Below are 26,548 nucleotides of genomic sequence, written 5' to 3'. Positions count from 1 at the left end.
GCTGCCTGGGGTTGGCTGCTGTGACCCTAGTGCAGGACTTGGCACTTCACTTTGCTGAACCTCATACCATTAGCCTTGGCCCATGGATCCACCCTGTCCAGATCCCTTCCTGCCCTCCAGCCAATCATGCTCCCAGCTGACTTGGTGTCAGCTGCAAACTGACTGAGGGTACGTACACTTGATCCGCTCATCTGGGTCATCAATGAAGATATTAACCAGGACTGGCCCAAATACTGAGCCCTGGGAACAACACTCATGCTCAGTCACCAGCTGGATGTCACTCCACTCACCACCACTCTGGGCCTGGCCGTCCAGCCAGTTTTTTACCCAGTGAAGATTGCACTTGTACAAGCCATGAGTAGCCAGTTTCTCCAGGGCAAGTGCTGTGGGAAATGGTATGAAAGGCTTTACTGAGTACCAGGTAGACAACATCTACAGCCTTTCCCCCATCCAAGTGGGTCATCTTGTCACAGAAGGAGATCAGGTTGGTCAAGCAGGACCTGCCTTTCCTAAATCCCTACTGGCTGGGCCTGATCCCCTGGTTGTCCTGTACATGCTGTGTGGTGGCACTCAAAATGATCTGTTCTGTGACCTTCCCCAGCACGAAGGTCAGGCTGACAGCCCTTTAGTTCCCTGGATCCTCCTTCTGGCTCTTCTTGTAAATGGGCATCATCGGCCAACCTCCAGTCAGCTGGGACCCTATCATCACCATTATTCAGCTCTAGACAAGCCAAACGCTCCCTACCATACAGGGCTACCCTACTGCCTCTCCTTCCTTGCCTATCCCTTCTGAAGAGTTTATTGCCATCCTCTGCAGCACTCCAGTTGTGTGAGTCAACCTACTATGTCTCCGTGATGGCTACTCTATCACAGCTTTCCTGCTGCACAGGAACTTCCAGCTCCCCCGTTTGTTGCCCATGCCGGGTGCAGTGGTGTACATGTACTTCAGTGGGCTAGTGATCCTGCTGCCTTTATTTTTAGGGAGAAGCTCTTACTCCTATGTGACCACTCTCAGGCACTTCTGTGGTTTCTAACACATCAATAACCCCTGTGTCTTTGCTGCCACGTGCATCTCCATCCAGCACTTCCACTTAGATGGCAGACTTGAAGGACCTCATTAGCACACTCTCCCTCTAACAGCAGTGTGGTGACCCGAGGCTTATCTCTATCAAGCCTGGGTTTATCCCCTTCCCCCTCTAAATCTAGTTTAAAGCTCTCTCAATGAGATGTGGTGATTCCTGAGCAAAGATCCTTTTTCCCCTTCGAGGCAGGTGTACCCCATCTCTTGCCAGAAATGCAACCATTCAATCTTCAGGCAAGAAAAGTAATTTATGGAAGTTGTCATCCTATTTCTTACCAAACATTTGAAGGGAAACTTCAAAGGAGAAGGTCTGATAGAGTAATGTTTTGTCCCAATTATCACAGAATAAATCTGAATGGCTCTTCTCCAAGCTTGCATATAGTAAGGAAATCTGGTATGCTATCAGGAATTACAGCTTAATCCTTGGTATTTGACTGTCACAAATATGCACATATTTCCTGGGATTTTGTTCATATCAGTATGTATAAATTGTGTAAAAATGCAATTTGCATACATGAGAAACACAAGCATAAAGGAACACTTCAAAAAAGAAAACCAGAAGAGTAGGATAAGGAAGAAGTTCAAGCACTATTCAACATTTTGGCATTCTGTAACTTTAATATATTGGCAAATACTGTTAGATGAAAAAATTGTGTTCATTAAATTTTTTATTCAATAAAATGTGAAAGGCACTCATTTTGGAATGCATGCTTGTCTCAAAAATCTAATTAAAGAGAACCTTTTTGTATGTGCTTTAGTATGTACTGTATTACTTCAGCTGTCAATCACCTGATACGTGGTACTCACTTGAATACGCTAATTTTTAAAATAAAAAGTGGGTGCAAATATGGAAGAACAAATTGATGTATTTGTTGATACACAGGATGTATTGTTCTTAAGGATTCTCTTATTCCTAACATTTTTGAAATCTCAAAACTGTTTGGTAGAAATCAGGCATACTCTCTATCCATTGATGATTCTCCAGCATTCGGGATGTGTGTAGATATGGATAATTCCTCTATGGTAATCATCCTTGATGCATGGCATTTTGATCTCAGAATCTGAAATAACGCTAACATTAAAAATCGTTGATCAAAGACAAGCGCACTGTTACTTTTGTTCCAAGAAAATTAACAGCTTTGAATATTCAAATCCCACAGCTTTCTTTTCCTGCCTCCCCACCACTGTCATGCTGAAAAAAGAATGAAACTGTTCTCCTATCAAACTGCACATCTGACAATTATCTCAGCTTTACTCGCTTGGATTAAACATATTTTTCCTATACAGCTGGATGCTGCTGCTGCCTTAAAACTTCTGATGAGTTTCTGCTTCAGGGTATCTGCATTTCCCTGATGAATTAGAAATTTCCATTGTATAACTTGCATCTTAGCTTCAAATACACTGGAATCGTTTGGATGAAAAGCCCCAAATGAGCAATAGCTATTAAAATTTCTAGACCAAAACAAAAATAAAACCCACATCAAGGCAGAGTTAAGGCCGAAAAGAAATATCAGTAACTTAAGGTATAAAGCATAATGGCATACGGTATAAAGCATAAATTATCCCAAAAGTAAACATTCCAAACCCCCCCCCCCCGAAACTCAGGATTAAGGACAAAAACTTAAAAGAAATCCAAACATCTTATATTATTGAAATTCAGTATGAAAGCCTCCAAAACAAACTAAGATCAGCCCTGCAGCAGCACCCTGTTGTAAGCCAGCAATCATGATTAATCCATTTAGTATTTGTGGCCTGACATTAGCCTAATACATATTTCAGAGATATTAATTCTTCATCTTGTTGTGAGTTTCATTGCAGAGCTGGTCAATACTTGACTACTTAAAAATATAAAACGTGCGTCATGAGTGCGACGCTATAAGCAAAATACCATTGTATCATGCAAAAATGTTTCATTACTGCAAGAAACCATTTCTGGCTGGACCAGTAAACCCAAATCAGGAAAGGCTCCATTAGAGTTAACAACTTGTTAAAAGATAAACAAATGGGATTTCAATTCTTAAAATTAAACACAGGTATTAAAATCTGAGAAACAAACTTCTTATACTGCATAGCTTACCTATCTAATCTAACTGAGTAGATGGAACTATTCTACAAAACAATAAGAAAAAGAGTAAGAGAAGATAAATGCTTGCCAAAAATATCAAGGCCCAAAATACTTGCTCAGTTTCAAAATTCTTTTATTGCAGTTGGATGAGATAAATATCTAAGACCAAAATCCAGTAAGTCACATTTATTTTTCTCTTGGAACAAATCTGCAAACTGGTTGTGTTTTATGATAAAGAACAAAAAGTTGCACTACATTTCAGAACATTTTGTTCTTTAAAACTGGTCAGACAGGTGGGAAATATTAAAGTACTACAAAATTAATCGTATAATTTTCCACTCCAGCTTAATTTCCCAAATTGAACGAGTCCAAGAGAAAGAAACTATGATATTTTCTGCTTTGGAGATGCATATCAGCCGGTGATGTGCTTCAAGCTATATTAATTTGATTAAAAAGTTTATCCTTAATAACCTGAGACATCAATCCATGTATAGCTTCTATGGTGGTCTTGCAGCTGAAAAACAAGCATAAATTCAATGTTGGACAAAACCTGAACAGACCTGACATTTTCTTTGAAGATATTCAGCTGTTTTGGAAGTTCAAGGTGCCCATAACCCCATGAATCTTAACAACTGTCGAGAAGGGAGAAGTCACACACAGCAATTTAGCCATTGTTGCCAATACCTTTTTGTTACTTAAAAAGCAAACTGACTATACATACACATGGAGCAATTCCAGAAAACTTCTTTGGCAGTTTAGAACAACTTACATAAACAATAGCAAGTGGGCTCCATGGTCCTCTGAATCAAAAAATAAAATGAAAAAAAATCTTTGGAGGAATGGAGCTACCAGTTGTTGTTATCGATACCTGAAGGCTCTCCCTGTTCTCTACCTTATCTCCTTTGCCCAACCCCAGGACAGAAGTGCACGGTAATCAAGGCTCCTCTGAGAAACTTTGAAGGAAACATTAAAGGAATAGTTTATAGAATCAATTAGTTATCAGTCAAAATATGTAACATGTGCAAAACCCCCAGACAGCTGAGAGGATTCCTACTGATCCAACTTTTCCCCAGTGTCTGGCTTAGGGGGATGTAGTATCAAGTTAACAAATAAAAACAGAATATACAAATGCAAAGGATGAATCAGCCCTGAAGGTGTGGAGAACAGGGACACATTACTACTAGCTAGATAAAGGAATCTTACGAGAAAGGAAGCTGACATGGAGCACAATTTGGCTAATCCATATGTACCCTTATAAAATGGCTCTTAGAGATGTGTATGTACAGTAACAGAAAGATCTGATACATCCCAGTGTAAGCACTTTTATCCTAATGTCTTACAGCGCCGTTTTTCCTAAAACAAGTACATCCAATAATCCTTTAGTAAACTTTGCAACCTTATTTTCTTCAAAGTAATTTAGGTACCACTGAATCAACTGTCCTGTGTCTGTACAAGCCTTTTACTTTCTTTACTGTTCTCTTAGGAAAGATTACTAATTGAAGAAAAATGTGCATCTGTAAAAGTGTTACAACTTGTTATGGGAACTACGGTAGCTTTTGTTACACAAGAAAGCAGAATTCATGACAACAACAATCCCTTCCACTTTTACAATTTATAAACTAACTACTGATGAAGACTAAACAAAACCAGAAAAGTATCTGCAAGAAATAATAAAATAGGATGATCAGAGGGGTTATTTCTTAAAATAACTGTAAGCAGGTAAGAGCAATGGGAAAATAAAATGCGATCAGTATTATGAGACACCAAACAGGGATCAAAATTGATGCAAATTTGTCAGGAACTCCATCCTTCTTTTGTCTTTTGAGCATTGCTATTCTGTCTCACTACAGGAGCTGGGAGGTGTCACTTAACCTGGTTGTTATGAATTAGCAACAGCCTTGACTTCATTGTAAACGTATTCTGCAAGTGAAATAATCTAAATAAGTATTAACTCGTATAAAGTAGATCATGTTTGTTAGAAAGTTTGTAAAAGCTGTTAACTTCCCGTAACAAGGAAACAAATGCACAGAAGACATGAGCACAACAGCAACTCTGATTCTGTTTAGCAATGACCATGTTATATTTGCAGATATTCCCTCATTGCTTACTGGGGAACAAAGGCTTGTCCAGCACAGGCTGAATCCTCTCTTTATTAAGGCAAAGCCTGTGTCCACCTGAGTCAGTGAGCAAGATGTAAATAAAGCAGATTCTGTTCACACAAAATCTCCTTTTTTTTCTCTTTGTTTTTTTTTTTTTTACCCACCTAATAAGTCACCTCTCATCTGGTATCTCAAAAATCATGTCCCTCAGTAAACCTGGAACTATTACACACACTCTAACGTGGAGATGTGTGGGGGGAAAGAATACCAGAATACTGTTTTATGTATCGGGATAAAATGATGAGGAAGAGGGCCAGAAAACCTCAAAATCTGAAAAGCAGAACATCCCAGCTTTTGCTCAGTTTTTTGCAGTCTATACCAAGGAATTCTACAGAATTGTTCCTTACTAAATGGAATAATTCCAAATCTCTCACTCCGAACACTCCTAAGATGCCTGCAGGTCAGTCCTGCCTTCTCCACAGATGAATCTGAAATTGCACTTGCGTGTACAGTGCAGTATTCCTTTGTTTTTAAGGTCTGAAATTTGCCAAATACCATGTTCTTGAACAACCCAACTGTATGACTTGTTGGATACTACTAGCTTTTATTAAAGATTTTACTTGGAAAAATGGTGATTACAATTCTGTACACCCAATAAGAATAACTTCATTAACTGATAAGAGCAAGTATCAGCTATCAGGCAAGACCGCTAAATATAAAAGCCAGAATATGTTCCTAAAAGCAAAACAACAAGAACTCCCTTCCTCACTTGTGGAAAAAGGATATATTAACTAAGAAACATGAAAAAAAGGCAGTTCTTAATTTTTAAGAGTAAAAGTCTTACACAAGTGTAAACTAAACTTACTGGACTGTTAGCACTAGTTCTTAAAATCATGTTCTAGACAATAATTTTATCTACTGTTAGTTTAAACCTGATTAACCACAAAAATGTGCTATTTCCTATCAATGTTAAAATTCTGCATTTGACAGAAAACATCTTTTTTTTTATTCACCGTATTCTGATGGAATTTTACTGGGATTTTTTTGTTCAAAAAACTAGACTTGAATTTATTCCAGAAAAAAGACTGAAAAGTCCTAAACTTTCAAAAATAACTGATAACATTTGGAGTCTCTCATTCACATCTATAATCTAATAATTCTTATCTCTAATCTTGTCAGGTTACAATTTAAATGGCATGTTGCAATTACAGGCATGATAAAAGTTTAAAACAAAATAACACTTTTTACAGAGAAGACAAATGTGTTCATTATCTTACCTGTCTCTTGTTGCTTTTGCAAGTTTGTCTTCTGATTTCTTGTCATGAGTCTCTAAACCCAGCATGAAACTGCCCCTTCCAAGCTGAGCTTCTGACTGTTCTAATTTTTCAGACAAATCAAAGACTTGGCCAGTGGTGTAGTCAGCATTCTTAGGAGAAAGAAGGCAATAAACGTATTGAATTCTAAGCTACACATTCAAGCCTTTAGACACAAAATAAACAAAATCTGAAAAGAGCTTTTAAGACTGTAGTACTGCATATTTTAACCTATATCTACAATTGAAGTGATGCAGAACACGAGTGATGTGAGTGGTGGTTGAGAGAACAGAAGCTGAACCTCAGACAATTCTCATTCCCTAAAGCCTGAAATGGACACTCTTTATTACTTTCAACCCATGCCCTAAGTTATGCAAGAGTAAGTAAAACTCAGTTGGTTCTGTCCAAGAGAAAAGGTACAAAACTGTGTTCTACAGAAGGAAGGTTTTGATGCTGTTACACTGAAGGTCTACCTGCAGTATTTCGGTTGCAACCTTGTTTTAATTGTCCCATTGACTGGGTTTTTTGAAGTGTTTACTTATTAAACACCATTATTTTAAGGCATACTATAAATTTCAGTGCTGTATAGAGATATAAGGTTAAAATGTGTTTAAGACAAAATTTAAGTGTGGAGAGAGAAGTCAGTAAAAGTAAATGCAAGTTATTCCCACCTTCTACAGTGCAGATATGAGGAACTTTCATTATTTACGATTAGGGAAAACTCACTTTCTTGTACAATCTGATAGATTCTTAATGTGGGATCTGTATCTATCAGTGTTCTACTATGAATTTTAAAGTACAGGGTCTGGCTTTTAGCACTCTTGAGTGAATAAATACACACGACAACATACTGTGGTACTTACAGTAAGTAAACTAGAAGAACTGAGAGTGTTCACCCAGTACTTGTTCCACAAAAGCTCAAGCAATTTACGATCCAAAGATGATTTAAAGTATGAGACTTCTAAAGCATAATACCTTCAAAAACAAACATGCAAACAAAATAAGCTTCCATTTGAATATGTCCTTTGACCGTCACACACAAAATATATGCAACTCAAAACATCTTTATCAATGGCAAGTATCTTCAAAAACTCAAAGCACTGAACAATTAAAAAAGTTACTCCAATTCTAACTCTTAAGATTTTCCTTAAGTAACTCATATATAGCTTTAATACAGGAATACATAATCCCCACACATAGTGCTGTGTTCTATTTAATGAAATTGCTAGGGTTTCTCAATTATTCTCTTAACAACTTCTTGTGCAATGCAGTGATGCCCTGTTCCATGCCTGGAATACTTCAATACTCTAATAACTTATGTGCAGTTGATTGCAGTTTTGCATATGCCCCCTCTAACTCCTTTAGGAACACTTGGTAGCAGTAAATGTTACAAACAGGCAAATAATCCTTATGTTCTACCACACCTATTTTGAAAGTCAGGCTTTAGTGGTGCTACAAAATTCACAAGACATAGTAAAGTAGATAGAAAGCTGAGCAACGTTAAGTTATCAGTGTAGGTGAATTACAGCAACATTTAAGAGCTATATTAAACTTTATTTTGATCAGGAAGTTCTTGCTCAGGTTATCAATAATCCTGTTACCTTTTGGTTTCTCTGTAAAGTTATTTTGCTCAGCATTTCTGAAAGAAGTCCCATCAGAGATAACATTGCTATAAAATCTACCAACTCACCACACTTTAATACTTGTGGAATATAATAAATACCATTATTGCACATATGCAACAAAAAAATGAGATACTAAGCCAGTTCTTCAAAGAGATATGTGACAGATTCAAATTTAGAAATCTAGGTTATTTGAGGAACAATGTATTTACTGAAAAGATAAAATGGAAACAATTTAGCATTGGGCTTTGAACATCAACTAAAGGAGAAAAAATGGATTAGGATTATCCAGACTGCTACTGCTGCCATGAAGTGATTAGTAGTCATTGGCATTTCAGACAGGATCATTAACGGTCTTAGGAGAATTGGCTGAGGGAGCTGGGGTTGGTTAGCCTGGAGAAAAGAAGGCTCAGGGAGACCTTATCTCTCTCTGCAACTACCTGAAAGGAGGTTGTAGACAGGTGGAGGTTGGTCTCTTCTCCCAAGTAACAAGCTCAGGGCAAGAGGAAATGGCCTCAAGTTGCACCAGGGGAGATCTGGATTGGGTATTAAAGGGACAAACCCATGAAAGGGTTGTCAAGTATTGGAACAGGCTGCCCAGGGAAGTGGCTGAGTCACTGGAGGTATTTAGAAGATGTGTAGATGTGGCCCTTAGGGACATGGTTTAGCGGTGAATTTGGCGGTGCTAGATTAACAGCAGCATTCAATGGCCTTAAAGGTATTTTCCAACACAAATGCTCTATGGTTCTATGACCATAATTCAAGTTCTCTTAACCTTTAATTCTTAGTCAATTTATGAAAAGTAAACTAGCAGGAGACAAAAAGCAGTAATTCTTCCTGTTACTGATCTTATCCTTGGGGCTGCACCACTTTCCAATCCTAACAGAGACAGAAACAATCTTAACGCGCCCAGTGATGCAGGACAACGAGCTGCGCTCGACACACTCACAAGAGCAGATGGATTACAGGCTCCCTCGCCCTCCTGATCACTCCACATCTGAGCCTGCTCCCCTGCCCTAACTGCACCACTACTAAAAGGTGTCCAGAAATCAACTGCTAAAGTTTTTAACCAGTTCATCTTTCCAATGGTTCTCTCTTAAAACATCTCCTGCTAAATGCCAGTAACACTTTTTCACAAAACCAACAGTGCTAAATCAACGCTGAACTTCAAAACTTGAAACGCTCCAAGGAATTTACTTTTTTGTACTGAATCACTAACCTAAACACAAAAATGCTGAAGTTATAAGTTTTTCTGTTACTTACTGTTTACAATGTACACCAAAGTCTTCTATCTTATTAAGTGGAATAGTCTGGTATTCGGAGGGACCTTCATCTGGAGGTTTATAGCCCTGAAAATTCAACAAAAGGCAAAGATGACACAGTAATTCTGGGACTTCTTTTAATGCCTCAATTCTTGGAAGTACTTTACAAAAAACATTTAGTTTATGCAATTCTAGTTTATTTTTCCTAGGGAAAATGACATTTTGCCCGGTAATCTGAAATTCAGAATTTTCTTGGATCTCAGGTTTACATTTGGCTTTACTAGCAGTTATTAATTTACAGGTCTATCAAAAGCAAACCAGTGGTCAGTAGCTGAGCTTTTTCAAACAAGGAATATGGCAGGCTATAATTAGACCAAAGAACGGGCAAGCTTCTTCTAAGATAATATTTCTCTACCTATTCTTTGAGGGAAGACTGGAGATGTGAGAAGAGGGAAGAAAAATCCATTCCTTGGATATGCCTTAGGGATACCCAAAACTTCAGTCACTTATTTAGCCAAGAGGATGCCACTGACAGCTACTGACTAAGCAAAAACTGCCTGCAGTCCACTGTGAGGACTCCCTAAAAATAGGCTTCTAATGTGCACTTTCTAGACATGACCTGGTTTTCAGGTGTAAGGTTCTTCTCCCTGCTCAAAATTCTGAAAGCATTTATGAAGTGTTTTTGCCCACAGAATTGAATATGCTGAATCACAAACTGTTCTAAGAAGATGCCTCATTTTTTTGTCAACACAAAAATAATGCTTGGATGCAACTGGGGACCTTTCACAAACATTTTTGTTAATTACAAGGTTGAATTTTTATTAAACAATTAATTTTGTTAATGGTTTTACTGGATGGCTGCCTGAAGTTCTTGATGAGTCAATAGTTACTGGGTATTTAAAAGATACACCTGAACTGTCTTAGATTGAAATTAAATAACACAGTTATATCTCTGCCAGGATTATACACAAGAAACTGCATTTGGAGATCTAGATCTCCAATATGGATGTGATTTTCTGGTTTTAAGCCTAACCCTTCCATATCGTTTAACTGACTTTTTTGTACATTATTTTGTGAAGATTCATAATATTTATTTGAAAGCTAAGTAGATAGTTTTGCATCTTCTTTTTCTCAAATGAAAACAAATTATAGTTTTAAACACACTATTAACATTTGGGTTTAGGTCTAAAAAAATAAACAGAGAAGAATTAACGTAAATCTATTTTGATGAGTGCTAGCTACAACTATATCCATTTAAAAACAGTGTTATAGAGCTATATAATTCTAGGACAGCTCCACAATCTAGATAATATATTTGATTTAATATGGCCAAAACTCTACGAAAACCAAACCAGAAATCAACTTTTGTAAACATAATCAATATCCAAAGGCATGCAGTAACCAATATATCAGCATGTGTTTGTTTTGGAATGAACAATGACATACAGTACAGCACAGCAGATCAAACTGCAGTAATCTTTAGAACCAATCTATACTTACCTAAAGACAGTTCAGTGATCACACACTAGATGATTTTAACTATTTACCTTAGGATATGTCCTAAATGCTCCAAGATTTACTTTTCCTGCAGATATTGTTCTTGTTGGGTCAATCTGTAGAAATACAGGTAATACTCATATTATATCCATTTAATAAATTATTACAGGCATAAGCTAAGTTTATAGTAGTGGTATTTCAGAAATGTAATTCAGGCAAATTGTATTAGTTTTGTCATAAATACTGTTTTTTCTGTTGGTATGAGACTCTCTAAACAGATAGGAATATCAATAGCCTGCTGTGGGCTATTTTTTCAAACTAATTTTCCTTGTTTACAAAGTATTTAAAAGAAATTGCACTTTTGAGCAGTCAATAAACCATAATAAAAATCTGCATTTTAATCTTATAACCACTAGAGGTAAGAAAAAGTATTATATTATTTGCTGCACTTTGGTGGAAAATGCAGGAAACTAATGAAATCTCCTTGCTAACAGACATACTAATGTCTTATTTAATTTCAAAAGTAATTAAAAAAGGGAGAGGAAAATAAGAAAAAGGCAGTCTCTAGAAAAGTGTTCTGAATCTGTGAAATTATGTCATACAGGAAAACTCACATGGTGAAAATACTTCTCAAGGGTCATTTATCTTTTTCTTATGTAATTCTTCCATCAGTTATATTCCTTCTTTATGACTAATTTCAGTATTTTTTCCTTTATTTCCTTCAGTAGCAATGGTTATACAAACAGTATCTAAAATAAGGTTTACTTTTGATTTCAAATGTATCTGAAGCCTGAAAGAACATGAAGATCTCAAGGATTTTTTTCAGGTTTCTACTTCAAAGATAGATTTCCTAGTGTCTTCTACCTTGTACTATGCCACTGACTTAATTTAAAAGGCACTTTAGATGCAAAATAACATAACTTCGTGAACGTGCTTTGCTGTAATAGCAGAAGGAAGAGAACAAAAGAAACAGATTTTTTTTGTTCTGTCGAAGGAAGTTAATTATGGATTGCTCAATACATTCTTTTGCAAAAGTACCGAGCAGAACTTTAAGTTTAGAGTAATGTATGGATTTGTACAAAACCACTACAGCTGGAACAAGGCCGTGAAAATGGTTTTGGCAAACAATGCTTGGTTTGGCCAGAATGTGGCCAGCAAAGCAAAAGGTGTGGCACCAGTTTAAAAAGTCGATCTAACACCTCCATCATGCAAAATACACACTGCTAGAACGTTAACAGATGAAAATCTAAAAACTATTCTCCCTATGACGATTTGCCATGTCGTTTAATCACTCATCAGCCAGTACTCACAACCACTGCTACGAAGGGTTCTTGAAACTGCTGGTTAAGCATTTGGGTGCTGACGTCGATCCCCGAGAGCCAGCAGCCGTAGCCAGGGTGACTGTGATACCAGCCGATGGCATTTTCCAGGCGTCCGACCTGGGAACGAGGAAGAGAAAAGGCCGAGTTCATCTCCGTTCCCAAAGTACCGGCTGCCCTCCAGCGGCCCTTCCAGCACACTGCAACGCCGCGGGAGGATAAGCAGGAATTTCTTACGCTGCTCAACTATTCCCCAAAACCGCGCAGTGTGTAGTGCTGGCATTCTCGGCTACAGCTGCTGCCACGGAACAAGGACCTTCAAGGAGTGAGGAGCTGAACTTCAGTGTCAGCTGAAGTACAGAAGAGGTTCCACACAGTGAGGTAGGTGGTGAGCTGGGACTCCTCAGCAGGCACAAGGAACTTTTTAGGGAGGTTATGACACAAGTACATATAATCTCATATAATGCATGGAAGATCAGCAGAGAATGAATTGTTTAGTACAGTAACACGTCTCAGAGGCATATACTATTAGATCAGTGGTAGGCTTAAAAATTAACTTGAAAGGCCTGTTTTCAAACATCAGAAATGATAGAAATTATTGTCCAGAGACAGCTCTAAAAGCCAAAGGTGAATTTTTTACACATTTTTATCAGATAAAAACTCAAACCAGGAGTTTCCAAATAATACCCCTGGAAATCTTTAAGAATTCTGGAAAAAAAGGAACAAAGCCAAAAAAAGCCAGCAGAATAAACACGCATTGAACCTGATTTTTGTAATCCTCTCTGAAGAATTGCTTACTGGCTGTTCCACACTGAGTAGGATAATTTTGGTCCAACCTAACATGCCAGTTCTTTCCTGAGAGTTAAGATGTGTTTGGACACAGTGCCTGTTTAGTTTTACCCAATACTGGGTATGTCAGGAAGGTTCAGTCAGAAAAATTTAGAGATGAGAGAGAACACATAAACTTGCTTACTGAATGGAACATTTATTTTATTTTTTTACTGGTAAATAATGTTTATATTTCCTTTGCAACTCCCATAGGAGAGGCCAACAAAGCACTGAAGAATGTATGTTATTTCTCAAAGCCAAATAATGCATTTTAACTGTATTTATACCAGATCCTGCCCATGGAGAAGCAAATAACTGGAATGCTGGCCTCTATAAAGCACTTATGCAGGGGAATATATCAACTAGCAACTTAATATTAAAATGAGTTATTCCAGGAACAACTGCTTGCCAAAATCAAATAAGGAACATGCACGTAAACCCTGCCAGAGCACCAGGAAGGCTGAGTTATTACATTTGCACACATGTGCACATTTGCACATTTCAAATATGTGAAACTATAGACAAAACTGTACAACGTAAACAAGTGAAAAAACATTTCCTATAAGAACTCCTACAGAAACTCGGACTGTTTTAAACACAAGCTGGACTCACTGTATATAACCCCCCTAATTTTATGCTATTATACTTATTATGCTATTATAAATACAGTTTTGAAACTCAGTATTTCTACCTAAGAGCAGGATAGTATGGATATATCTCTATCTAAAGATAGTATGAATATATCTTTAGGCAAAGACATCTCTCCCAGCTACTTACTTTCTGCAACAACAGTATTAGCATCATGACATCAACAGTTTCCAGACAAAACAAACTGGATTAAATACATTATTTCTAAGAGTTTCTCATCAATAGGGCTGAATTATTTAAAAAGGAACATTACTACTTCTGGATTATGTTTATTTGCTGATGTTATGATTCAGCCTAATGCACATCTATTTTGATATCTCTACCTGTATGTAAGGCTCTGAAGATAAATAAAACACTCCAGAATAACTCCTCTGATATATCCACATAGTAAGTAAGGGGCTTCTAATTTTAGCTGGTCTAAAAATCAAAGTGTCAAATGGGCCTCAGAATTATTTGAGCTTGGAGAGTTAAAGTTATGTCAGCTCTTATTTGTAGTATAGGATTGCCCTGTACTGGAAGAAGCGCATCAGCAGGTGTTCTGATGTGCTGTGCTGGTTTCTACACCACCCACAGAGCAGAGTCGTATTTCTGTTATCCTTCTGCTCATGAGAACTTTACTTCATAGTCAGGTTTAATGGAACTCTGAAGACACAGTGATGAAGATGGGAACCAGACATTTGAGTCTGTTCAGCTAAATTTCCAAATGAATAATTAAGTTGCACTGAAACTTACTTATTCCTTCATGAATTTCTTCCTGAATGTGTTCTCTTTATGGAAAAGAGCAGCATGACTATGCAGTAAGACTTCAGAAGAAGGTAAGAATAAATGCCATATTCCTGATCTACAAATATATTTGATGCGCACATACTTTATATTTAATTTTGCATAATGTTTTTAGAAACACGTATCAGTTATTTTAGGAACGCGGTCCCTCCTTGTACCATTCACAAGCCCCCAGCTTCAGTCACAAAAACACTTCCTCAGCAATGAAAATAATTTGCAAAGGAAAGAATACAGTACTTATTATAGAATCATTAAAGTTGGAAAAGACCTACAAGATCATCGAGTCCAACTTTTGATGATTACTGTAAGACATGGAAATACTCATGTGAAAATGTTTACAGGGCCCTGCGTTCCCTGCTGCTGACACAGTTCCCACTGTCATGTTTGAGGAGGAACAGGACAATCGGGGAGGCACTGGTATGAGCGGGAAGCCTGCGAGCCCCCGAATATGTTCCTGTAGCTCACAAGACCCACAGGATCTCCGTGGAGAGGCAAAAACACCCCGTGCCCCCGCTCCTCACCTGCTTGGCGTTCTCGATGTACGCGGCCATGTACTCGTAGGCGGCGGCCTGCGCGTTGACGCGGGTCTCGGTGCCCTCCACGGGCAGGGCGAAGCTGTCCATGATGATCATGGTCTCCCCGTCCACCTTGCCCAGCATGAGCCCCATCACCTCCAGGTTGCCGCCGGACCTGGCGTGCATCACCATCTTCAGCAGCGCCAGCGCCGAGATCTTGCAGTACTTGAAGTAATGGTGGCTGCGGCGGCACAGAGGCCGCGGGGGGAAGGCAGAGCCGTCAGATCGGGATCCTCGCGGCCCGTCCCGCCCGCCCCGCCGGCCCCGCTCCCACTCACTCCTTGGTCCAGGGCTTGGCCGCCAGGATCTCCTGCTGCTGCTTGCGGTCGTACTTGTAGATCTCGTCGATGCTCTGCGCCTCCTGCATGTTGTTGGCCAGCTCCCACGTCTTCTGCGCCATCCCGCTCCCGGAGGCGCCGCTCCCCGCCATCCTCCCGCTCCCGGCCCAGGCCCCGCTCCCGGCCCCGCACCGCCGCTCCGGGCCGCCGGCGGAACCAACCGCGGGGCGGGGGGGGTTGTGCGGGGGGTGCGTTAGGGGGTGGTACGGTCCGCGCAGGCCCGGGGCGGGCGGCGCTGCGCCCCCAGCGGCCGCGCGCGGCTCTGCAGCCGGGTGGGAGCCCCCGAGCGCTCCGGGATGCGGCACCTCGGGAACCACCCCGGCACCGGCCGGGCGGCGCTTCACGGGGAGCCGCACGCCAAGGGTCCTTTGGTATTATTACTATTATTATTGTTTTTTCACTTTTTAACTTACTGTGTCCTGTTCCGGGCTCCTCAGTACAAGAGGGACACGGACCTCCTGGAGCGGGTCCAGCGGAGGGCAACAAAGATGATTACGGGATTGGAGCATCTCTCTTATAAGGAACAGCTGAAGGAGCTGAGCGTGTTCAGCCTCGAGAAGAGACGACTGAGAGTGGACCTTATCAGTGTGTGTAAATATCTAAGGGGACGGTGTCAAGAGGATAGAGTCAGGCTCTTCTCTGTGGTGCCAGCCATAGGATAAGAGGCGACAGGCAGAAACTGATGCACAGAAGGTTCCACCCGAATATGAGAAAGAACTTCTTTACCGTGTGAGTGACCGCACACTGGAACAGGTTGCCCCGAGAGGTTGTGGAATCTCCCTTACTGGAGATATTCAAGAACCACTTGGACGCGATCCTGTGCCATGTGCTCCAGGACGACCCTGCTTGAGCAGGGAAGTTGGACCAGATGACCCCCTGTGGTCCCTTCCCACCCGGGCCATTCCGTGATGCTGTGAAGCCCTCCCGCCGCCTCCCGCTGCGCTCCCTTTCCCGCCCGGGGGAGGAGGCGGTGGCGCCCGGGTCGCGCCGCCCTCCGGGGCAGGGGGGGGCGCTGCGCGGCGCCGCCCGCCGGGTTCCGGGGCGGTGGTAACCGAGGGGCGCGGACGGAGCCGCGGTCGCCGGCACCGGTGAGCGGGCGGAGGGGTCGGGGCGGCTCCCGGGGACCTTTCCCCGCGGCCCCGCCGGGCGGTTCGCAGCGGCCGCACCGAGCCTGGGCGGCGGCGGGGCCGAGGGGGGTTCGACGAGCAGCGGGACGGGCTCCAGGGTGGGACGGGGCGGGGGCGCACCCGGGGCGCAGTGCTGGGTCTGGGGGTCCCTGCGGGGGCGGCGGGGCTCGACCTGGCCCGGCCCGGCCCGGCCCGGCTCGGTTCAGCTCAGCTCAGCTCAGTTCAGCTCGGCTCGTCCCTCCGGTGGGGCCGCTTGTTGTGCGGCCGTTGCCTGACAACGGCGCCGCGGTCCGGAAAAGGGGCCGAGCCCCGGGTGCCGCATCCCCGCCCCGGCCCCGGGGGGTCGGTGCCTCCGGGAGTGCCCGAGAGATGCTGCCGAGGAGGGAGAGAGGGAGGGAGGGAGGCTGGGAGGCGGGCGCTGCAGGCCGGGGGAGAGGCGCTTCCCCGAGCTGTCGCGCTTGGAGAAATAAACCTGATCTCCCGGGTCTGAAAGTTTGGCGAAATTGGTGTCTTTTTGGATCAGAATGCGTGCTCTGCTCTTTGGGAAGACAGATAAGCCCTACCGTGGAGGGAAAGTAACTCATGAAACTTGTTGGTTGGTTGGTGAGAGGGTAAATTGCCTTCTGATTTGTAAAAAAGTCGTGCTGCTTCAGTCAAAGTTTATTATTTGTGAGCGTCCAGACCCTGGACTCTTGTGCTTTTCGGCCAAGAATTTGAAAGAAACGGCAGGGAAAGGTACAGGAAGCACGTCTCTGGCAGCAGGAGCTTATTCTAAGTGCCATTCACAGGGATAGAGAAGCAGCCAGTAGTGGCTGTTGTGAGACCTTCGGAGATTTGGGTGAAACTTTGAAAAATGTTTCTTAATGACACAATTGGTGACCGTATAACGTGCAGGTACAATTACTAAACGTGGCATATTTCAAAGCATTTGCTTTTTCAAAGGTTTTTCAAAGCATTTCCCTCCTTGCCAGCCATGCTGCAGTTCATATGGATGGGAATTGCCATTTTGCCAGCGTTCCTGATGGTATTTTAATATTGCGTAGCACGGAAGAGACGAAATCTGCTTGCACGTGCTGATTTTAAATTTTGTGCCTCATTCTCCTGGACAAATAGGAGGAAAAGGGAAAGATTAAAAAGGAATACAATAAACATTGCTCTAGGTGAAAAAGTAGCTACACAATACGTAGCTAAATATACTGCATAAGATAAATATGCACATAGGTGTTTTGGATACCTTGAATACTTAGACATGCATTATTAACTCTGGGCATAGATCCAATAAAAATGTCATGTTCAAACCTGACTTATTTTTCTTGAATATATGCTTTTTATTGCTTGGTATATTAGCTTAAGTTGAAGTCTATTTAGCTGACTCTGTTACCGAGTTGCTTTTCTGAAAACTTTCAGTTGGAAAGGAAAAAAGGTCATGAAAATCTAAAATGTTCCTGAACAAAATAATACAGAAAAATATTTTTATGGAACATTTTCATATGGTAGTTGAATACATAGCAGCAGTATGTTTAATGAAATTGCACTTCGAATAATGCCATGTTTTGGGAATGCAAATAATCCAAGATTTAAAATTGCAAGAGCTAAAGGAGAGCTGATAGATTTGTGCTATTAAACATTTTTTTAGAAATTGTATTTACAGAATATTGTGTTTATCAAAAAGCATGAAAAATATGATGTTTACACCTCATAATTTTGGGAGCATATGGTGTATCCTTGGGTTTTCAAGTGTTTACAGCATATTCTGACTTCCCCTTTTGCACTATGCACATGCTCGTGGAGCGATGCCTCCAAGCTTGGTTTTGAATCTGCTACTTTTACTAGCGGTTGCAAGGGGCTAGAAATGCACAAAAGGCATTCAAATGCGTTGTTAACCTGAAAATGAGATATTTTGTTATGATTTTAAGTGATGTTACAGTGGCAGGCTTTTTCCTAGTGTGTTTGTGCAGTCATGTGAAGCCAGTTTGAAGTTGACAGTTCACTGTGAGTTTAGTGTTGTCACCTCTGAGATAATTCACTGCACACCTGGGGGCTGTGGTAGCCCTCTTCTCAGATAGAAATATGTTGCTTCCATCTTTTTATTGTGATTAGTCATGATCTCTTCACATGATACAGTAGATGATAAAGTTGATTCATATTCAGTGGGACATTTGTTTACATGCTGGTATATTTTTGGGACTTAGCAGTGTATGCATCACATTCAAATTGTCACCCTTTTGCTTAGAATAATAACATTTTTTTTCTTTTTTAGTATAATATACTTGTTTTGCCTATCTCATAAAGTTTGCACTTGTGCATCTTTTAAGAAGATCAACTCAAACAGAAGGATGTTAAGACACGAAACATCTAGATATTTCTAAGAAGGATTTGTCTACTTTTCCAGGCTATTTACCTGTATTAAAGGTATGCTGAATCAACTGTGCTGTAGCACTAGTTATCTTAGTATTCTCCAAGGCCTGGAATTGCCAGCTCTCTTCACACCAATCAAATTGCCTATATAGTTCAACTGTAACAGTTTTGTCTTTGGTTTTTAATTTATTATCTTGCTCTTTTGAGCAACGTGATAGGAGTGCAGAAGGCTGGAATATTCTTAGTGTTCCTTGTGCTAGATACAAAATATACTGCAAATACTCCTTTCCTTATGCTGTCTCTCGGAATAAGTTTGTTACCATTCCCATACAGGGGTTTGGAAACAGTTCTAGAGTTTATAAATGTGATTGTAAATAGCTATAAGAAATATAGATGTTACAGTCAGCGAGCTTTTGAAAAGACTTCTCACAATGCCTCCTACGTGTGGTAATTTTCCTCTTGATGACTGTGCAGTACTGAATGGGGGATGAGACCAACTTTTAAATTTTTTTTTTTATATGACAAGTTGCTTCAGCCTTTTTTCATTATTCTTATGTAACCTAATAGGCTGAATAATATTTACCAGTGCCTGGAAACTTATCCTCTTTTAAACTTATCCCTTATCAGTGTGCAAAACTAATGAGATTAAAGATTTAGGACAAATCAGACGGGGGTATTTATTTTTGGAATTGATTGTCCTGTATTACCACTAGGAATTGTAAATAGGTTGTCCTAGTTCTGCCTCCTTTGTAATGATATTGTAATTTTATATTATGAATCAAAAAAGAGAAAAAGTTTAAAGGAGTAAATTCTGAGGAATACATCAAGCAAATGTATTCATTAAATTATCATGCAATTACTTGACTTTATCTCATAGAATCTGGGCATTTTTTGTTTTCATCTTACTTCTAGTAAGCATTTATCTCAGTCTTTCTGGACACATTATTTTTATGTTTACCTGTGTGCTACCTTATTATATTTGAGGTTGGGGTTTGTTTTTTTGTTGTTGTTTTTAAGTTCTTTGATCCTCTTCCTGAAACTGTTTCTAATATGCCTTTGTCATTGGCCTAATGTTTACTTCATACAATCTGTAGGCTTTAGAAAGATAACGAATTAGCCTTGAAAAACCTGCTGGATAGTCTTGGTTTAGATACTGGATGTGATGGGATTGTTCAGGAACCTGCATAAGCAATCCTATTGCTTAAGTTGTGTGGGTAGCATTAGAGTGATTTGAGGGTCATAATTTTCTTCTCAGTTTCATGCTTCTTTTGTATGGAATATAACTTAGATTTTTTTTTGTTTGTTTTTTTTTTTAGTCAGTAGGCTTGGTTTTGCAAAACTTCTGCTCCAGTGGAGTTGGTGAAAACCCTGAGTGGAGATTAGGATGAGTAGGCTTGTATGCAGTCATTGGTTTTGGTTTTGTCTTTCCTTTTTTCCGTGGTTACAGCTTTGCAGTATTTTTAGTTCTGGCAAGACTGTTGTAACAAAGAATATTCGAAATTAACTTCTGTGCAGTTTCATTGACATGGATTTGATTGACTCTAATTTTTATTACGAGATTATCCAGGTGCAGCAATGTACAATAAATTCCACAAATAAGATGCTAAATTTTCTGCTCTGAAGGGCTTTCAGTTAAATAGGCAAGGTGCACAACTAATGTAAGAGAGGTAGTCAGCTGTTCTTTAGTACATGTTTTCTTCCAGATAATTGGCAGATTATTGCAGAATTGTAGCTATTCTTATTGCCTCTGCTATTTTAGTGGTACAGGAGGTAGTGATACACTGTTGGCTCCAATTCCAGAAACACTATGCATGTATTGTGAGTTTTTTCTTTCTTTTGTTTTTAGTAAGCTTGATTATTTTTAAGATTCCTCTTGATAGTAAGTTGAACACAGAACTGGCTGTATGATTTGGTCCTTATTTTGGACTATGCATGTAATCTGCACTTTTCATAGTCTTTTGTCTAGTGATTCCTTTATCCTGTTTACTTTTGTGTATTTTCTAATTTTGATTTAATTGTTCACTAGTGGTCAGCTTGTGCTAGTGTGTAGCAAAGGGCCATTGGTAGACTTGCAGGTAAAAAAACTAACCCCAAAACACTTTAACCATGTTAGAAAAAAAAGATTAGAGAAGTATCTTCAATCTTATTATCTGGAATCTTTGAATTTTCTCTCTGGTGAAACATCAAGTAGTATCCTCCTTGGATGGGTTTCCTGAGTCAGGTGTTTTGTTGACTCAGCCAACATCTTAAGGGTTGTAGTTCTGAGGGACAAACTTGATTATTAACTACTTTCTTAAGCAACTATAACTGAGCTTTAAATTTTTGAAGTTCTAATGTAAAGGCAAAGTCTAAAGTTCTGTGTCTTTTCTGTAACCGCAGAAATGATGGCGGATGACTTAGACAAATCTATTGAAGAACACAAGGCCAAGTTTGCACAAGATAAAGCAGAACTTGAAAATGATCCACCTTACATGGAAATGAGGGTAAGACTGTTAATAAGCTTTTTTGAATTTAAGTACTTGTGTTGCTAAGCTTACTTTTACTATGCTCTTATAACTGGATTTTTTGTTAAATTATATATTAAGGATTAAGTAATTTCTAACTTAAATACTTTTTATGTGTGTAGATTTTTAAAACCCTGTATGCTACCAGGCATACACAGTAAGATTTGTATTTTACAAGTGAGAAAACTCCTGTAAATGGCTATTATTGCTCCTTCCCCACCTCCTTAGGGAAGGTGACTAGCACGGATCTGCCCTCTGCTCACTCCAGAGCTGAAGTGTTGGGGTGGAAGGTATAAATGTCCTCAACATTTCTCTTACAGAAACTAGGAAATATAAAAGGAAAGTAACGATTAAACAAAATCTGTTCTTATCACAGTTTTCCTATTAGTAATTTTCATGTGTTAATCCAGTGTTACTTTCAATCTCTCTATTCTCCAGTGCAAATAAATAAGTTACTAAGGTTCTTATATGTGATATTTCCTTTACCTTGTAATGGAGTAAAGCATTTTGTTTTGTTTTCAGAATAAGGAATCAGAGAAGCTTTCTGAGACTAGGAAAATCCTAATTTCCATGGCAAAAGAAAATATACCTCCGAATAGTCAACAGAACTATCCTTTAGGTATAGTATATTTTTTTAATATGTTTTTTAGATTTAAGTAGCATTTAATTACCCTTGGGAATTTTTGCAAGGGAATTACTGCTTTGGAACTTTAATCATAAGATGATCATTTCAATTCAAGTGCATAATAATTCTTCAGCCTTCCAAAAATCTTGGGATGTTATGGAATTTTATTTTTTTTTTTGCAGTTACACCTTTTTTTTTTAATCAGGAGAATAGGGCAAGCACTTTCTTTTTCTTCCTATAAAGGTAGTGCCACTAAAAAAAATCCAAACCAACCAAACAAAAGAAGAAATCTGCTTGTCAGGTGATGTGGGTGATGTGCTTGATAGGTGATGTGTCTTTTCCTATTGTATTTGAGTGGAAAAAGCTTTGAAAGTCTGTCTTTCATCTGGACTTTACTTCAAAAGGATACATTCCCTGTGGTTTGTGCCGGGAAAGTAAGAATACTTTTCCTTTCAGCCTCTTAGGTTAAGTGCCCTAGTCCACCTTGACTAAAATGCATACAGTTAAACTAAGTTTTTCCTTTCAATGGTAAGCATCTTTTGGATGTTTAGGCAGTTAAAACTATTTGTATTAATCTGTAATTTTGTTACAATGTCCAGTGTTACAATGTAGTCATTTACTATACAGAGAAAGAACAAGCACTTAGTTGTTGAAATCTTAACTAAGGGAAATGGTTTGTTTTGCTGTGACTACCAGTATTAGTAACTGTTTTTGTTATATATTGTCCTTTTTATTCTTTTCTCTGTGTTCTTTGTGGTTTCTGATTGGAAATGTGTGTGATAGTGTTCTTTTCTCCGTTGTAATGTTTCTGTAATGTGCCACCTTTCCTTACTTGTCTATCTCCTTTCTGTAGGCGCTACTATTTTTTCTTAGTTACATTTGTATAGCTCAAGTTTGTTCTGGCAGCTTTAGAGCTTCTTTGCGTTCTGTTTCTTGTTGATAGGTAACTCTTTTCTTTCAGTGTAGATGCTTTGGGTTTGTACCTCATTAATTTTCATGCTGTGCCTACTGTAATCCTGCTGTAATTCTGCAGCTTCCAGTGGGAGGTGGAACCTGAGCTTGTGAATCTTCTGGTCTGAGCTGATCTTAGCTGCATAAATAAAAAGATGGTTTTTATAAGGTTGTGGTATAAACAGAATTTCCAGCCATCGAAAAGACAAGCTCTTCAAAGACTTTTAGAGGAAAACTTCACAAAAAATACTTGAAATGATAACTGAATATCCCTTACTGCCAGAAGTCATAATAGATAAACTTGGTTAGAGGACAGCAGTTGAATAAGTATCTATCACACATTTTTGGCAGTTTTGTTAGGATCGGCATGTTCTTCCTGATGTTGATAGTTCTTTGCTTAACAGTGGAAACATATGATACAGAAAATAGAACACAATAGGTAGTATCCCACTGCCTTACAGTGACAGACCAATACCCAACAGTTAAACTATTTTAATATTAAAATAATTTTTCACTGTGGGAGAGCTGTAACAACATATGTTGTGTTTGTTATACAAATTTGACTTAACTGTTAACACCTAAATATAGTAACCCAACAAAGTATTACAGGTGAGGGGCATTCAGGTGATCTTAAATGAAAACCACTAAGTAGGTATTGCCGTGTCATGGTTTAACCCCAGCTGGCAACTAAACACCGTACAACCACTCTGAGGTTGGGAAAGAGAATTGAAAGAGTCAAACTGAAAAAACTCATGGGTTCAAATAAAAGCAGTTTAATAATGAAAAGAAAAAAGTGCTGAAAAGGAAAATAACAAAGAGAAAGAAATAAAACCCAAGAAAGACAAGTGATACAAATGAAAACTGTTGTTCGCCACCAGCTGACTGATGCCCAGCCAGTTCTTGATGTTGTGGGTGGGAGTGGAAGACTTAGACAAAATTTATTGAAGAAGCCCTGCTATTGAGCCATGAGAGTATCCAATCTTAACTTCAGATTTTGTCAGTGGTTTAAATTTAAGGAATTATAGAGGTGTGATTGAACCGACTTTGTGCTGCGGGTTTTAATGATGGCAAACTGAGAATATTTATATAAAATGAATAATTTATTATTACAAATGATCAGGCAAAAGAGCTCAATCAGAATTATTTATTACACAATATAAATGCTGACAGTACTAGTAGTTTTAGTAAGTGACAGGAGGGCCTACCGCAATAAGACCTAGAATCCAGTAAGATAGGGCAGTGCACTATATTGAAGTAATTATTGAAGCAATTATATTAAAGCTAGCAAAAAATGGAAATAATTATTAAGTAGAGATCTGATGTAACTCGTCCCTACCATTGCTTGTGGGGAGATCCATTTCCATCAGCCTCGAGGAGTATTCCTTGGGGGGGGGTCCCCAGCAAAAGGGAGGAACTCTATGCACACATCCCAGGAAGGGTTATCTTAGAAGAACCTGACTATATGAAAGGGGACTGTACTTTTATAGCAGAAAGTGATTGGACTGCTAGTCAGAAATTTACAGACCAGCTACCAGCTATCACATCCAACTTCAAAAAGAGGGATGTGTGTTTGGAGTTTGGTGTACCAGGCTGATTTTAGCATAATTCAACACCAAAAGCATTATCACGGTGCCATCAGTAACTCACTAGAGAGAGCTTGCATGGCTTGCATTCTCTGACCAGATTCTAGGCCGTACTGGGACAGGCTCTCCTGCTGCACTGGAGCAGCAGACCCCACCAACCTTCCCGCAATCGTATTGCTGAGCATGATGCCATATAGCATGGAATATCCCTATGGTCAGCTGGAGTCAGCTCTTCCAGCTGTGTCCTCTCCCAGCTATTTGTGCACCCCAAGCTTGCTTGCTGATGGATGGAATGAGAAGCAGGTAAAGCCTTGATGCTGTGTGAGGACTGTTCAGCAATAACAAAAACATCCCTGTGTTTACCAACAGTTCCCAGCACAAATCCAAAACACAGGACCACACCAGCTACTATGAAGAAAATTAACTCTATCTTAGCCCAAACTAGCACTTTCTATAATAATAATTTGGATAGTGAAGTGGATTATAGTTGATATTATTGGCTGGCTCTGCTTTAAAGCAGTGTAATTGCCTGTGGATTAAATCAGACGGGGACTTGTTCCTTGGTAACTACTAAGTGTACTTTATAGTTCTAGCAATAATGTTGAGATTCAGACTGACTAAAGTGACAGTTATTTCTCATGCAAACGTTTATGTAAAAATGCATTTACAATATTAACCTTTTTTTTAAAAATTGTCAGTGTCCTTATATGTGATGAACAGCAAATGAAATGGCAGATAACTACAGCAATTACATGAAAAACAAAAGCAGAAAACCATTTAAAAAAAAAGTATATCTCTTATTCTGATGGAAGAATTCAGAAAAGTTGCGCACAAAATTAGGATGAGTGTATGTTAACTGCAGTAGTTTTGCTAGGCTCTCCTAGCATAAGTCTTTGAAGTGAGTAGTTTTCAAGTATACCCCAGATCACTACCAGTGATTGTTATCTCAGTGCTTTTCTGGTGGCCAAAAAAAGGTCTTCTGTAAAAAAAATAACTTTAAACACTTTTTTATTTGAATACATCAAATATTTGAATCAAAGCACTTGATTCCTTAATTGTCACTCTTTTTTTTTGTTTGTTTTGTACTGAATTTTACTGGCATCTGTGAAATTACTGAAAGAATCTTTGCTCTGACCTGTTAGTTGCTTTTGGTCTTTGTTTTCTGTAACTAATTCAAAAAACAAAATTAATTCATGTAAAATTCAGCTATGTCAGAATGTATCTCAAGCCTGGCCAAACAAATCCATGCAATAAATTGGGACTCATGTGAGAGTAAATCTTGAATATCCCTCTCTTCCCTCTTACTCCTTGCTATTAATTTTACAAAGGTCACAAGATATAGAAATGCTTTTAGAGAAATGATATGAAATAACAATAAAAGCCCCCACCCAACAGTTGTAATCTTTGTCCCTTGTTGGATGAGTTTGTGGAATTCACTTACTCTTTGTGGAGAGTGGTGAAAGCAGCTGCAGAGATGGCCTTCTGGGGCAGGGGGTGTTTCTTACAAAGTACTTAAGGATGTATTTTGGGAATGGCAAACAGCTTGCATAGCGTTATTTTTTTAATTCAGCAGCTGTTATGAGACCAGATAGTAATCTCAGAAAAGTACTAATGTGTTTTGGGTCTACTACAATTAAAAACACTGAGGTGGAAAGAAGAATGATTGTAATTATCGTGTGGTCAGATTCTAGTTATATGGAAGCCAACATATTTTTCAAATGCTTTGTGCTAAACAAATAGCTTGTTGCTTTCAGTTGTGCATTATGTTTTCTACTGTGTGATAATCACAACATAAAATATCAGGTCAGTTTAGGAACTAACATGTCAAAGGAGATTTCTTCCAAAACATACATTCACAAAAAAAATAGGTACAAACTTTAGGTTATATTACTCTATTTGTAAACTCTTTGAATAAATTCAGCTTATGTTGCTTTTTTTTTTTTTTTTTTTTTTTTTTTTTTTTTTTTTTT

At 39.2% G+C, this 26,548-nt stretch overlaps 2 protein-coding genes across 10 annotated transcripts in view; one reads left to right on the top strand and one right to left on the bottom strand.

Moving 5' to 3' along the window:
* Positions 1–3,262: 3,262 nt before the first annotated feature.
* On the bottom strand, positions 3,263–15,584 carry COPS5 (COP9 signalosome subunit 5). The gene is made up of 8 exons (XM_027906534.1): positions 15,371–15,584; positions 15,039–15,273; positions 12,250–12,378; positions 10,990–11,055; positions 9,444–9,529; positions 7,422–7,533; positions 6,523–6,671; positions 3,263–3,660 (listed from the first exon to the last, which is right to left on the bottom strand). Exons 1-8 carry the CDS (start codon positions 15,520–15,522, stop codon positions 3,576–3,578), a joined length of 1,014 nt encoding a protein of 337 aa, XP_027762335.1. The 5' UTR covers positions 15,523–15,584; the 3' UTR covers positions 3,263–3,575.
* Positions 15,585–16,233: 649 nt separating this feature from the next.
* Positions 16,234–26,548, top strand: part of CSPP1 (centrosome and spindle pole associated protein 1) — a 65,858-nt gene continuing 55,543 nt past the window's right edge. For 8 of the 9 annotated variants that reach the window (XM_027906532.1, XM_027906530.1, XM_027906533.1 and 5 more), the window contains exons 1-3: positions 16,234–16,518; positions 21,295–21,398; positions 21,942–22,038. In XM_027906532.1, coding sequence (XP_027762333.1) covers positions 21,297–21,398; positions 21,942–22,038 — 199 coding nt within the window. In that variant the 5' untranslated portion in view covers positions 16,234–16,518; positions 21,295–21,296. Of the gene's footprint in view, positions 16,519–18,817; positions 18,970–21,294; positions 21,399–21,941; positions 22,039–26,548 lie in introns of all 9 variants that reach the window. The other variant, XM_027906525.1, reaches the window with a different exon arrangement.

This window comes from Empidonax traillii, unplaced genomic scaffold, assembly GCF_003031625.1.
Source record: "Empidonax traillii isolate 1590-97213 ecotype Southwest subspecies unplaced genomic scaffold, ASM303162v1 scaffold1313:size132312, whole genome shotgun sequence".
Lineage (NCBI taxonomy): Eukaryota > Metazoa > Chordata > Aves > Passeriformes > Tyrannidae > Empidonax > Empidonax traillii.
The sequence above is the reverse complement of the archived record's forward strand: the minus strand, read 5'-3'. Positions and strand labels throughout refer to the sequence as shown.

Bases quoted from the DNA above. Each gene is read 5' to 3' on its own strand.
- COPS5 (XM_027906534.1), bottom strand. From the start codon at position 15,522: ATGGCGGGGAGCGGCGCCTCCGGGAGCGGGATGGCGCAGAAGACGTGG. The intron at 12,379-15,038 runs GTGAGGAGCGGG...CCTCGTTCCCAG, and splicing joins ACATCGAGAACGCCAAGCAG to GTCGGACGCCTGGAAAATGC. The intron at 6,672-7,421 runs GTAAGTACCACA...CTTTCTCCTAAG, and splicing joins GTTCTTCTAGTTTACTTACT to AATGCTGACTACACCACTGG.